Raw genomic sequence first — 15,007 nt, forward strand, 5'->3', positions numbered from 1 at the left:
ACGACTGAGAGACTTCACTTTTCACTTACAGGGCTAGGGCACAAGAGAGGGAGTAGTGATCACTTCTCCTTGGGGGAAAGGAAGGTTCTGGAAAGCCCCCTTGGGAAGTGACTTGACTTTGGGCTGAACTCCGAGGTGTTAGAAACATTTGCTGTGTTAATTGTTAGGTGGGAAGGAAGTAGGGGAAGGAGCCCTAAGGCTCAAGGTCCAAAGGCTTGAAGTAATCTTGCCCCTTGGGGGCCAGGAAGAGCGGGTTGGGCTGAATGCCCTCACCAGGGGAGAGTCCCTTACTGAGTAAAAGCCTTATTACTGAAGGAAAAGGTCAAGTATCCAGACTTTTGCCTGTGTCTTCTTGGCCAGAATGTGGTCACATAGGAAGTTATGTGTATTTAACAGGGCACATCAGCAAGGTTTGTTACAGAAGGCAGTGCAGATACTAGGTAGTCAGTAGGCATACTGGACATTATGGGTTTTCTATCATTTTTATTGTTATCATTACTATACAACTTTGGAGAGTTTATGTAACTTCTTCAGGTCTCAATTTCCTCAGCTGTAACAGGGGGACAGTAGAGACGACCTGGAAGGTTATACTGGGAATTGGAAATGACAGGTCGCTCTTCAGCCTTTTGGCTAAGAGCACGTGTAGAAACAACAGAAAGCATCTGGAGCATAGTAGGTGCTCAAGAAATAGTGAGAAGAGGTTCTTGTTCTCCCTTTGGCTCCTTTCCTTTACTTACTTTTTCTCCTTGTTCAAATACCTGCCTCACTTTCCCCTCCTCTTTAGTTTTAGAGTATATGGAGACATCTGGAAAGCCTGGAAGAGATGATAATTTTACAGTTTCAAATTCAGTCATTTTTTCTCTTCATCCTATCAGTTTATATTTTCTCTGCGATTAGGTGGTACAGTTTGTGAAAACACATGTAGTGTTTATAATGATCTGCTTTTAGTCGCAAAAGTAAATAAAAATGTCTTTACTTTATTAAGCATGTAATTAATGCTTGAATTAAATGTCATGTGAGATACAAAAAGAGCGTGCCTGAAGAAGTCAGTGGGATTAGACATGCCATTTGAATGAATTCTTGGTGAAAGGAAAATGGAATTTATGAAGCAAGTTACTTATATTTGGTAGTGCTAGGTTCGTATCCTATTTATTTTATTTAATACTATCAAAGGCCCTCTGAGCTAAATATTATTTGTTATTTCTATTATGGACTGACCGCTTGTGTCTCCCACAATTCATATTTTGAAATCTCACCCCCAGTGTGATGGTAGTTGGAGGTCGGCCCTTAGGGAAGTTATGAGGGTGGGGACCTCACAGATGGAATTAGTGCCCTTATTACAGAGACCCCAGAGACTCCCTTGTTCATCCCACCATGTGTGAGCCAGGAAGTGGGCTCTCACCAGACCCAGAATGGGCCAGCACCTTCATCCCAGACTCCCCGGCCTCTAGTCTATGAGAGATAAATTTCTATTGTTCATAAGCTGCTCAGTTTATGGTATTTCTGTTATAACACCCAAATTGACTAAGACACATTTTTAAGGTGAGAGAACTGAGTGTACTGAGTCAGAATTGTATTTCACCACATGTAGCTGAAATAGTGGTTTAAACAAGGTGGAAGTTGGTTTGTCTCTCCCATAAAAGGTGATCAGCACTTAGGGGTCCAGGTCTAGAAGGACTCTCATCAGTGCTTCAGGCTCCTTCAGCTTTGTGCTCCACCAAGGGGCTCTATCAGCAAGGTTGAGCTATGATCCAAAAATAAATTGCTAGACTGTAGTCTGTGCCCAGAATAAATTACTAGACTGTAGCTTGTTCACATTCCTATCTTCCCTGCTGCTGCTGCTGCTAAGTCACTTCAGTCGTGTCCGACTCTGTGTAACCCCATAGACAGCAGCCCACCAGGCTCCTCCATCCCTGGGATTATCCAGGCAAGAACACTGAAGTGGGTTGCTAGATAATTCCAAATTGTTTCTGGAAATGCACAGTCTTTCAAAGCACACATGGAACATTTTAAAATGTTGACTGTGAACACATGAAACTCAACCAAGTTCAAAGAGTCACTGTCTTCAGACCACTCTGCCTAGAATGCCTTAAAGCCAGAAGTCAATGTAATAAAAATAGCTTCATACACTTGGAAATTCTACAGTAGATTTTTAAAAATAATTGATGAATCAAAGAAGAACTTATTCATATTCAAAATGAAGAGAAACTGAAAAATTTTTGTTAAGATTGTGGTGTGCAGCTGAAGTTGTAAGTAAATGTTACAGTCATAAATGCACATGTGAGAAGAGTATGACTCAAGAATAGAGAAAAATAAAAAAGAATAGAGAAAAAGCACAAGAACATAACCCGAAAGAAAACTGAAAAAAAAAAAGAAATAATAAATGCACTCAGAAATTAATGCACTAGAAAAAAAGAGCAAAGACAAGCAAGAAAACCAAGAGGTTTTTTTTTTTAAAGTCACAAAGGGGATAAGTTCTGTCAAGATTAATCAAGAAAATGAGAGAATATGCAAATATATGTTATAAACAGTAAAGGGGACTGTGACTATAAATTTATTACAGATTTTAAAAGGTGTAAGAAAATGCTACAAGTACTATTACATCTGTATCTATAAGACTTAAAAAATGACTGATTTTTCAAGCATATAACTTGAAAAGTATATAAGGTATGGTGTGACTTTATTAACTATATATTTACACGTAAAATTCTCAAGGCAAAAAAAAATGTTCAAGTATTTTATAAGTGGTTAACTATGAGATAGTAATTTAGGAATTTTCATTGTTTTCCTTTATCCAGGCTTTCTAATTCTCAACAGTGAAAATAGGTCTTAAAACCACCTCAGGGCTGGTTGGGGAGGGATGGCGTAAGCACCTGCGGGTCCTACTCCCCTAGGGAGTAAAATACATTTACATTCCACCCTGGGCTCCGGCAGGGGGTTGTGATGTCTCCAGACTCCACCCTCTGCCTTTCTTCAGGGAGCTGTTTCCCCAGCTTCTGGTGTTTGTCACTCTGGGACATAGGCCCGTGCATCTCTGTGCCCGCATCCCATCCTTGGGCCCACCTCCGGGCCCTCATAGTCCAGGCTGGTCCCATCGCCTGGACACCTGCTCCCCCGGGAGCACAGGGAGCTCAGATGGTGTTGAGCTTGGTCAGACAGCACCGGAAGCTGGAGTTACAGGGACCTAGGTTCAAATCCCCATCTGCCTCTCACTGGCTTTTTGAACTTAGTCATGTTCCTTAGCCTACCTCATCTTTAGTTTGTTGATGATTACGCAATATTAGAAAAATGAGATAAAGAATATAAAACAACCACCATAGAACAGGGTCTCAGGAAGCATGAAGTATCCCCTCTCCCATTAGTTATTTGCCTGTGCGTGTGTGCTCAGTCACGTCTGACTCTTTGTAACCCCATGGACTAGTAGTCATAACCCTCCAAGTTCCTCTGTCCATGGGACTGTCCAGGCAAGAATACTAGAGTGGGTTGCCATTTCCTCCTCCAGTGGCTTTTCCCGACCCAGGGATTGAACTGCGTCTCCTGCATTGGCAGACAAATTCTTTACCACTGAGCCACCTGGGAAGCCCTGTTTGCCTGTAGTCACAACTAAGAGGGTGTCAGAGGATGAGATGGCTGGACGGCATCACTGATGCAATGAACGTGAATTTGGGCAAACTCTGGGAGATGGTGAGGGACAGGGAGGCCTGGCGTGCTGCAGTCCATGGGTCACAAACAGCTGGACATGACTGGGTGACTGAACGACACAACTAATTTACTTGGAAGCCTGGTGTGGCGGGAAAGGATGGCTTGTTGTTGCTATGGCTCAGCACAAGGATCTTAGCATTCTTAAGCTGGGGGCAGAGTTGGAGGAGTATGTAAAACCAATTAACCATGTACCCCAACCAAATGCAGTATTTCTGCTTCCATAGGCAATAGTAGCCAGAGACTTTCCACCGACTGTAAACATTTTACTAAAGGAAGGCGGGAAGTGCTGTGTTAAAGCTGGATGAATTTTCAGCTGGTTCTCTAGAATGTCAGGGTTCCAGGGAAGAGAACTGCTTTCCCCTTTACAACACACTCAATGGGTAACACGGAGAAGGCAATGGCACCCCACTCCAGTACTCTTGCCTGGAAAATCCCATGGACGGAGGAGCCTGGTGGGCTGCCGTCTATAGAGTCGCTAAGAGTCGGACATGACTGAGAGACTTCACTTTCACTTCTCACTTTTATGCGTTGGAGAAGGAAATGGCAACCCACTCCAGTGTTCTTGCCTGGAGAATCCCAGGGACGGGGGAGCCTGGTGGGCTGCCATCTACGGGGTCGCACAGAGTCGGACACGACTGAAGCGACTTAGCAGCAGTAGCGGCAATGAGTAACAAGTGGTGAGGCTGCCCCCTGCTGGCCATGGTGGGTAAGGAGTCGAGTAAGGAGAGTTGTCAGGGAATAATTTGAGAACTCTCTGGGCAGGGGTCTAGATGAGTATAGAGTGGGCCCAGGCATATTGTCAGGTGGGTGGGAATTGAGAATTCAGTCAGAGCGGGAATTCAGAAGCACAGGAGACTTAAAATCTCCCTCTAACACCAGGGGGCAAGATGACCCGAGCAGGCTAGAGGGACTGGTGATGTTTGAATTGCCTGTGAAAAGCTGAGTAGCATTGTCTCCGTGTGCTGTGACCTTAAAGAGGGTTTCAGTTCATCATTTCCCAGGGGAGCAGAAACCTGAGCTGGACTTTGCCTGTGTGTAGGGTTTGGTAAGGCTTTGGAAGATCACCAGGGTTGTAATTACAGTGAATCAGACCCTAAAAATCAACTTCAGGGTCTCACTGGTCTAAAAATGCCTGTTTGTACGAAGCAGTTTTTTCAATACTGATGATCCATGTCCTCCTCCTGCAAATTTGGAGACTTTCAAGAGGCTCCTCCCGGAGAAGGCAATGGTACCCCACTCCAGTATTCTTGCCTGGAAAATCCCATGGACGGAGGAGCCTGGTAGGCTGCAGTCCATGGGGTCCTGAGAGTCGGACACGACTGAGCGACTTCACTTTCACTTTTCACTTTCATGCACTGGAGAAGGAAATGGCAACCCACTCCAGTGTTCTTGCCTGGAGAATCCCAGGGACGGGGGAGCCTGGTGGGCTGCTGTCTATGGGGTCACACACGACTGAAGTGACATAGCATAGCATAGCATAAGAGGCTCCTCCCACCTCCCTGGCTGCCCCTACGGCTCCTTCTTCCCCAGACCCTCTTCCTGGGGCTTGGTAGGCCCACTGCTGCTCCTGGGAGCCTTGCCTGGCATGGCTCCTCACTCAGCTCACATCTACCACACCCACTCCCAAGGTGGTGCCTTTTCCATGAGGGGAAGGACCCTCGAGACGACAGCTCTGGCTCCTGAGTTTCAGGTGTCCATTTCCACGTGGATGTTGCGAGCATGCTTCAACTCATGATAACCCAGACCAATGAGATGATCTCTCCCTCTCCTGGATTTAGACTTCTGATTGGCTGATGGCATGACTCACAAGGGCTAGAGCCTTCACAGAGACGGGTAACTGTGTTACCTCATCACCCGTGTCCTGACACCATCACCTCTCCCATACTGGCCAGCAGACAAGGCAGACTCTCAGGGTGACTGCAATTCACCTTGCTGTATCTTTGCTTAGGAATCAATCGCTCCCATCCTTCCACAAACCCTTATCTCTGACTGTCCAAATCTCAGGGCGAGATGAAATGTTTCCCCTTATATTCTAGCTGCTTCCCCAGCCGACACGTGGCCCCACTCTTGTGGACTTTCCGTGCCATTGCTCAGCACATTCTCGTGTTCCAGAGCACGCCATCCTTGCATTGCACTTACTGATATCTATGCAACATTCCTCATGTACACTGTGAGCTCGCCGTCAGCAGGATGTCTATCTGATCCAGAGATGTGTACATATTTGGGCTCAATAGATGGGCCTTGTTACTCATGAGCATGCCATGTGCGTCCTTGCCTGTCTTCCCAGCTGGTGGATACATTTTTTGAGGTCAGGACTCAGTATGACCCAGCTTTGTGTTCTTTACAAAGGCTGTGCCTGGTACAACTGGAACATATAATAAACGCTGAATTGGATGCTTGAAGTAACCCCATTAATCATTTAGTATTTGTTGTACCTTGAAGAATTCCAACATTAAAAGTTTTGGACAAAGCAGATGAGCCTATGAGAGATACTGGGATGGAAGTGCTAGAGATGGTGGAGGGAATCTAAGAGAATGTCAGTGACCAGACAGGGAAGTGTTTACATGGAAAGAGAGCTCAGACAAGAAGACGGCTGGTCTGGCAGCATGGAGGTCTTTATGGGAAGCACTTCTCTTTGGGCAAATAGGAACAGAAGCCAGACAAAAGTGCACGGATGGGGAGGAGATGTGGAAACAGAGAAAAAAGAGTATTTATTGGTAACTTCTCTATAGAAGTGAGGAGTTATAGAGAGAAAGAGACATGAAAATGAGGTTCAGAGAAGATTCTCTTCCAAAACGGGATATTCATGACTATGACTAAGAACTTCTGAAGTGAGGAAGACTTTCCTAACTAAAATATAAAACCCCAAGTAAGAAACTGTATCGTGTGTGCACGCTCAGTTGTGTCCGACTCTCGGCAACCCCATGGACTGTAGCCCACCAGGCTCCTCTGTCCATGGAATTGTCCAGACAGGAATACTGGAGTGGGTAGCCATTCCCTTCTCCAGCAGATCTTCCTGACCCAGGGCCTGAACTTGGGCCTCCTGCACGGGCAGGCAAATTCTTTACCACTGAACTCCCTGGGAAGTGGGAAACTGAATTACCTAAAAATTAATAATTTGGGGAACTTCCCTGGTGGTCCAGTGGTTAAGAATCCACTTGCCAATGCAGGGGACCAGGGTTTGTTCCTTGGCTGGAGAACTAAGATCCCACATGTCTCAGGGCAACTAAGCCTGTGTGCCACAACTGGAGAGAGGCCCTAGTTGCTGCATCGAAAGATCCTGTACGTTGCAATTAAGACCTGATACAGCCATTCATTTTTAAAAAGATTAATTCTTTTTGACATGATACACGATGGCGAAACATCAGGAAAGAACATTTGCAACATATGTAACAGGTGTAACACAAAATTTGGACTCTACAAGGTCTATGAGGTGAAAAAGGATGTATTTTCTTTTTATAACTACACTCAACTTGCTCCTCAGCCCTAACTTCTAACTACAGCAGAAGACAATCCCATCAAAAAACAACAACAAAAATTACACACTATAAATCAACTCTACTTGAATGAAAAACAAAAGAAACCAAAAACAAACATCAAAATATTCCTTCAGAGTAACTTAGTTGTTTTTAACATAGTCTTCCTTAAAACCCAGACCAGGACTTCCCTGGTCCAGTGGCTAAGATTCTGTGCCTCAAATGCAGGGGGCCAGGTTCAATTCCTGGTTGGGGAACTAGATCCCACACGCCCTAACTGAGGATCTCGCATGTCGCAACTAAGACTTGGAGCAGGCAAATAAACAACAGCAATAAAACCCAACCCAGATTATCTGCTCTGCTTTCAAAGAATTCATCACTTTCTCATGGTTTCCTTGATCTTTGTACTTTTTTCTGTTGGCTGACATCATCCTGTCTTGCAATGACATATTGCATGCCTGTGTGTGCAACTTGACTTTGAGTTTGCTGAGCGCAAGAACACACTCAGTGTCCAGTATATATGCACATTACCTGTGTTTATCTGTAGGCTCTTGTTGAGTAATAGTCATTTAAGTCCCCTGTGTGCTTCAATGTTTTGGAGTGTTAGGTAGGACTATTTCTGCATGTGTCACATTTCTCAAAGGATGTTGTAGTAATTAAGATTTTACCCACCCTTTCATAATTTTTCCAAGAATCAAAATTCCCTAGTTTCTTGTCTTCCTCCTCTTGCTCTTCCTTTTTAACTTAGGTAGTGGTTTAGTTGCTAAGTCGTGTCCAACTCTTGCGACCCCATGGACTGTAGCCCGCCAAGCTCCTCTGTCCATGGGATTTCCCAGGCAAGAATATTGGAGGGGGTTGCCATTTGCTTCTCCAGGGCGTCTTCCTGACCCAGGGATCAGATCCAGGTTGCCTGTGTTGCAGGCAGAGTCTTTACTGACTGAGTCACCAGGGAAGCCCCCTTTTAACTTAGGTAAGCAGTAAAATGCACAAAAATGAAGTACAGAGGTCACTGAACTTTTATATACATATACACCTGTGTAGTCATTTCCCTGGAGAAGGCAGTGGCACCCCACTCCAGTACTCTTGCCTGGAGAATCCAGGGAGAACCGCAGGGATGGGGGAGCCTGGTGGGCTGCCATCTATGGGGTCGCACAGAGTCAGACATGACTGAAGAGACTTAGCAGCAGCAGCAGCAGTCATCTCCCAGATCAAGATCCAGAACATTTTCTGCTCCAGCAGGCTCCCTCCTGCCTCTTCTCAGACCCCACCTCCTCCAAATATAACTATATTCTGATTTCTAGCACCATGCACTTGGCTAGTTTTACCTGTTTTTGAACCTCATATAAATTGAATCATACAGCTTATACTTCTTTGTGTCTGATTTCTTTTGTTCAATATTATATTTGTGAGATTCAAACATGTTGATGTGTGTCTATAGTCTGTTGTTTCTCTGGTGTAGTATTTTATTGTATGAAGAGCAATTATGTTTTTAATAACAAATCTTTTTTGATTCTGTAGAGAAACAGTCACTCCTAAATCTACAACATTATTTTGCCATAGATGTATTTGGCTTTATAATATTTTTTTCCTGTCTTAAATGAGTGGCTAACACATAAGAGAAAAGAGAGTCTGTTTTCAGAAAACATGATTTTAAAATACACAAGTAGAAATTAACACTCTTCCCTTGTACTGCCTAGGCATAAACTATTGGGTGTAAGATAGGCTATAAGGATGTATTGTGCAACATGGGGGATACAGCAAAAATTTTGTAATGACTGTAAATGGAATGCAACCTTTAAAAATCATATAAATATTTAAAAAAAATTTTGGATGGGATGTATTGGAAGGTTGGGATTGACATATATATGTATATATGTATGTATATATGTCTATATATATACTATGACATATATATACTGTTGATTCCTATAAAATAGGAAGCTAATGATAACCTGTATAGCACAAGGAACTCTGCTCAATCGTCTGCAGTGACCTAATTGGGAAAGGAATCCAAAAAAGGGGACACATGTATATGTACAGCTGATTCACTTTGCTGTACAGTAGAAACTAACACACACTGGAAAGCAACTATACTCAAAATTTTAAAAATAATTTTTTTTTTAAAGTGCAATGTATTCAATAGCTCCTTTCCATAGAGCTGGGCAGGAAACTGACCTAGATTCAGGATGGAAGACAGCTCTGAATGTGAGCTGGGACCACGGGAGAGGCTGGGAGTGGGTTCCTTGAGTAGAAACCTCCCTTGCCTGACGTGCAGTTTTATGTCTCCCCACTCCCCCTGCCCCCTTCACTGTTTTTCCCAGTGAGATGAGTCAGAAAGTGGTTAAGGAGGGCCCCAGACTCTCCAAGAACCAGAAGTTCTCCGAGCACTTCAGCATACATTGCTGCCCGCCGTTCACCTTCCTCAATTCCAAACGCGAGATCGTGGACCGCAAGTACAGCATCTGTAAAAGTGGCTGCTTCTACCAGAAGAAAGAGGAGGACTGGATCTGCTGCGCCTGCCAGAAGACCAGGTGAGTGGTCTGTGCTGCCGCCGGCGCCTGGGCTGGGCGTTGGCCTCTGTCTCTGGCTCCGAGTTCCCCCTTCCCGCTCTGCTCTGTGACGCTGGGGCCGGGGCTCTCTGCAAACTGCGCTTCCCCCAAGCCCCTGGCAGTCGGCTCCCTGTTAGGCTCTGCCTTTGGAAGGTACTGGAGGGAGACCGGAAGGCGGGAGGGGGAGCAGGGCTGCCTCCCTGTTCCAGCTCCTGTCAGCATCACTTAGGCAGCAGAGGAGAGCCACTGCCCCAGCCTGCAGCTTCTTTTGGCCCTCTCAGAACCAGCCGCCGCGCAACGTCCCCTCAGAGGCCCAAGCGCCAGCCAGCTGCACCCCCCGCGGTGGTCAGAGCACCAGCCAAGCCACGGTCCCCTCCGAGGCCCGAACGTCAGCCACGCCCCCGCCCAGAAGTCCGACCTCCACCAGCCAAGCAGCGGCCCCCTCAGAAGGCCAAGCAGCAGCCGCGCAGCAGCCCCCAGAGAGGGCCAGGCACCAGCCGTGGGGGGTCCCCCGTCAAAGCTTCTAGGTTCTGGTAACACCATCTCTTCCCTTTTGCTCCCCCCAGCCCTCAGGTTAGTAGCTGCTTCCTGTGTTTACTACCAATGGGTTATCTCAATGGTCCTCCTTCATTCAGCCTTACAAACACTGTGTCATCGGTTCCCTGCATTAAATCCCCTGGTTTGAAACTCCTGGTGTGGCTCCTGTTTTGCTCAAAGATGCTGTTGGTACAATACTTCAGGTGGCAGTATGGGTTGCTTCCTTTGTCTAATAGGGCTGGAAATGATTAATTTATAAAGTCAGAATGTGAACCACAGTGACAGATTGAATAAACAAGGCCCCCGATTTCTGTGTCTCAGAGAGAGAAGGAATGGGGACTCTCAGCGGTAGCTGTGTGTGTGCTAAAGGAGAGGGTGAGCCAGATCATTCATCCCTCCCCCCAACCCACTTCATCTGATGTTAACCTCAATGGCAAGACCATTCATTCATTCAACAAGCTTGATTGCGTATGCATAGAGTTCCACATACTATGTTGGGGATGGGGATGCAGCTGGAACAACCAGGTTGTTTGTGACTCACCAGGACCAAATGAGAGAATAGTTAGCCCAGTGTAGGGCTAAATGTGCTAGAACTCTCATAATCAGCATGTGCATTGGGCGATGGGAACCTGGAGAACGGCTCCCTGTTTGGGGCTTCAAAGAGGCTAGGTTAGAATAAGTAGAGGATAAGAGGGAGACGGAGAAGAGGGCGACAGGATGAGATGGTTGGATGTCATCACCGAGTCAATGGACATGAACTTGGGCAAACCCTGGGAGGTGGTGAGGGACAGGGAAGACTGGCATGTTGCAGTCCGTGGGGTCCCGAAGAGTTGAACACAGCTTGGTGGCTGAACAACAACCAAAGAGGGTGATGCTTGTCAACAGAATAGATGAACCGGAGAGCAAGTGCTCCTCAGCTGCATCTTAGGCAGGTCAGCCTTTTGTTTTTTTTTTATAGATGGCTTTTTCAGATCAGTTTTAGGTTCATAGTAAAATTGAACAGAAGGTTAGAGATTTCCCATATACTCTCTGCCCACACGCATGGCAAGCCAATTCTTTAATCCTTTTAGTATTTGAAAATGAACCTGTTTTATAAGTTAACAGTGGGTGGTAATTGTATTTGAGATTCTCATATACGCTCAGAGACTGATGCTCTGATCAGTCTCTGATCAGTCCCTGATGCTCAGAGACTATATAGTGTATAATAGTGTGTGCATGTCTCATGATGTTTTCAGATTTAGTACATAGAAGAATCAACTGCTACTGCTGCTGCTGCTAAGTCACTTCAGTCGTGTCCGACTCTGTGTGACCCCATAGATGGCAGCCCACGAGGCTCCCCCGTCCCTGGGATTCTCCAGGCAAGAACACTGGAGTGGGTAGAAGAATCAACTGGGGAATGTTAAAATGCTCACAAAGAATCTAATTCCTTGGGTCACTGCTGAGGTCAGGGGAGCTGCGTTTTCAGCAAGTAACCACCCTATCCCCAACGTAGATGAGCTGAGGTTAATTTGTGAAGAGAAATAACAGATTGGTAAGTGACTGCTAAGTCACTAAAAGTGTGTATACCAGGAGTTGTATACCAGGTAATCTGGTTGTTAATTTATGCCTTCCGAAGGGGCCTGAGTACTAAGGTCCTGTGATGGGTAAGTTTTGATACATGGACGTGGTGAGGAAATGTGGAGAGCAGAGGAAACTAATTTAATATGGCAAGGCATCCATGGTGGTGGCTTCAAGCCCACTATCCCCAGTGAGTTGCATGATGGGTGTTGGGTGGGGGGCATCAGGAGGAGGAAGACAATGAAAGCCAGTCTCCTCTGAGACACAGATGTGTCTGGATTTAGCCTCGCTGGTTTTCCTTACTTAAATATTTGAGTGGTGGTGTATTTTGACTCCCCCAGTTAGCTGTTCTCGGTGGGTATCAGAGAAGACACCTCTATAGGTTGTTCCTCTTCAGTTGTTGCCCTTCCCTGGGACCAGGGGACCTGACAGGCTTCAATCATAGTGTCCAGTGACATCCCAGACTCATCTGAACCCTTCCTGGGGTACTCTTTCTCCCTTCTCAGGTTCCCAAAGGTCCTAAGGCAATGCAATACGGCTACTACTTCACCATACTATGCAATATGCATGCAATACTCTATTGACCCTGACTGTCCTAAATCAAAGCGTAGGAGGAAGGTTAATGGGAAAAAATTCACTCTGAAGCAGAGCTACTAAATTCCACCTGAAGAGAAGGTCACAAAAGGCTTTCCTGAAATTGACTTACTTTTAGAAAGGTGTCATTCTTGAGATCTGACCTTTAGAGGTTATACAATTTTGACAAAGGCCTTTTGGGTCTTTAGTAATTCCCACTCTTCCTCTTACCAAGAATCTCAGCAAATAACACCATAGCCCCTCTAGTCACTCCCACTGGAAACCCAAGCCCCCGTCTGACTTCCAACCTCTCACCACACACACAGGCTTGCCAATTTTACTTTCTGGATTTTTTTTTTTTTAACCATAACTTAAAGTACATTTAGAGTTGATGTGAAGGGATGCAGAAGTGAGACTGAGCCTAGAAACAAAGGAGAGGATATAGAGATCGTGGGTAGAGTAAGGCTCCTTCATAGTGTGTGTGAGGGGCCACTGATGGGAGCACAAAAAGCTGTCTGGCTTTGGAAAGCAGAGAGACCCATTAATGGGCTAAGATGAAGGCAAGTCATACTCTGAGGAGGAAAGAATCAGAGGTTCGGGAAGGTTGGGGAAGGAAATGGGAACCCACTCCAGTGTTCTTGCCTGAAGAATCCCAGGGACCGGGGAGCCTGGTTGGCTGCCGTCTATGGGGTCGTACAGAGTTGGACACGACTGAAGCGACTTAGCAGCAGCAGCAGCAGGGTAGGTTAAGAATACCAGAGACACAGGCTGCGAGGCTGTGCTGAGGGCTTGCTGAGCTCTGCTGGATGGAGCTGCGTCTGGACCATCTGTTCTTATGGAGTTTATTCTCCAATGACGGAAACAAAGAGCCAGTTCTGAAATCACCAGTGGACTCATCCAACTTATCAACAGTCTGCTTTTCTCCCAGCTTGCGCTGTTAAGGGTTCCCACAGCAACTGTTCTTAAACTTCACCAGGTGCCTCTGGCTTTTCCTTCTCTCTCTCCATCAGACTCCTTTTTTTAATCCTGGTAGTTTGATTTTAAAATGTTTTAAGTGTTCACTATTTAAATTATTTTAAGTTCTCCAGTTTATTTAAACTAAAAAAAAAGTCAAGACAGTTTACCCACTTCTCCTCCCTACTCTGCCTCTATTCTCTCTCTCAGCTTGTTTTTCATTTGGTTGTTTGCTTTTTTTAGATTCCACACATAGAAGAGATCCTATGATGCGCATCTTTCTCCGACTTATGTTTCTTAGCATAATGCCCTCCAGGTCCTTCCCTGTTGCTACAAATGGAAAGATTCCACACCTCTTTATGGGTGAATAATAATCCATTGCATACATGGATTATTATACATATATACTATACATATACCTGCAAGATGTTATGGAAAAACCTGAATGAACTTTTTGCTTTTTGGCCAACTATATGCATGTATGTATATGTGTGTGTGTGTGTATATATATGCTCTACAGTTTATTTACTTATCCATTGATGGACACTTATTTCCATATCTTGGCTATTCATAAATAATGCTGCAGTGAACATAAGGGTTCATTTTATTCTTGTTTAGTCCCTAAGTCGTGTCTGACTCTTTTGTGACCCCAGGGACTGTAGCCCACCAAGCTCCTCTGTCCATGGGATTTCCTAGGCAAGAATACTGGAGTGGGTTGCCATTCCCTTCTCCAGGGGATCTTCCCAACCCAGGGATCAAACTTGCGTCTCCTGAATTGGTGGGCGGATTCTTTACTACTGAGCCACCAGGGAAGCCCTTTAAAATTTTGTCCATTCTAACATAAGAGCTGTGGTACCTCACTGTAGTTTTAATTTTGCCTTTCCTATTGATTAATTATGCTTTTTAAATGAACTTATATATCATCCACCAAAGACATTTATTGGTGAAGTGTGTGCTCGATCTTTTGCTCACTTAAAAAGCAAATTATTTTATTATTGTGTCTTAATATTGTATTATTGTATAACAATATATTATAATTATATTATTGTAAAATAATATAATTATTTTATATGTATCAGATATATAAAAATATATATCTGGATATAAGCCCTTTGTTAAATATATGTTTTGCAAATATTTCCTCCTAGTCTGTGGTTTACTTTATCATTTTCTTAACAGTGTCTCTGTGAAGGACCAAAGTTTTAAACCCTGGCTAAATCCAACTTGTTAATTTTTTATTTTTATATATCATTTTTTTTGTATTGTATGTGTGCTTTTTGTATTGTGTGTAAGAATTCTTTGCCTAACCAAAGGTCACAAAGATTTTCTCCTATATTTTCTTTTCAAAATTTCAAAATTTCACTTTTATATTACTATCCATTTGGGGTTAATTTTTTGTAAATGGTGTGAGATGTGGATTGAGGTTCAAGTTTTTTTTACATACAGATATTCAATTGTTCCAGCATCATTTGTTGGAAAGATTCTCCACTGAATAACTTTTGCAGTTCTGTCAAAAATCAGTTGGTCATGTGTGGATTTATTTCTGGACTTTCTATTCTGTTTCATTGATTTATGTATCTTTTCTTTAACCAGCTTCATTAACTATGGCCTTATAGTAAGTGTTACAATCAGTTTAATGTAAACTCTCCAACACTCATT

General features: G+C 44.4%; 1 protein-coding gene across 14 annotated transcripts in view; it reads left to right on the forward strand.

Moving 5' to 3' along the window:
• MOBP (myelin associated oligodendrocyte basic protein) overlaps positions 1–15,007 on the forward strand; it is a 45,101-nt gene that overhangs the window by 13,470 nt on the left and 16,624 nt on the right. For 4 of the 14 annotated variants that reach the window (XR_015150959.1, XR_015150958.1, XR_015150960.1 and 1 more), the window contains exons 3-4: positions 9,500–9,709; positions 10,009–10,300. Coding sequence is in view for 5 of the 14 variants with exons in the window: in XM_086366021.1 (XP_086222147.1) it covers positions 9,504–9,709; positions 10,009–10,264 (462 nt within the window). In the remaining 9 variants the exon portion in view is untranslated. Of the gene's footprint in view, positions 1–9,499; positions 9,710–10,008; positions 10,301–11,499; positions 11,637–15,007 lie in introns of those variants that run through there. The other 10 variants (XR_015150962.1, XR_015150961.1, XM_086366023.1 and 7 more) reach the window with 4 other exon arrangements.

This window comes from Bos grunniens, chromosome 22, assembly GCF_055505025.1.
Source record: "Bos grunniens cultivar Pamir isolate PY7600 chromosome 22, Bosgru_T2T1.0, whole genome shotgun sequence".
Lineage (NCBI taxonomy): Eukaryota > Metazoa > Chordata > Mammalia > Artiodactyla > Bovidae > Bos > Bos grunniens.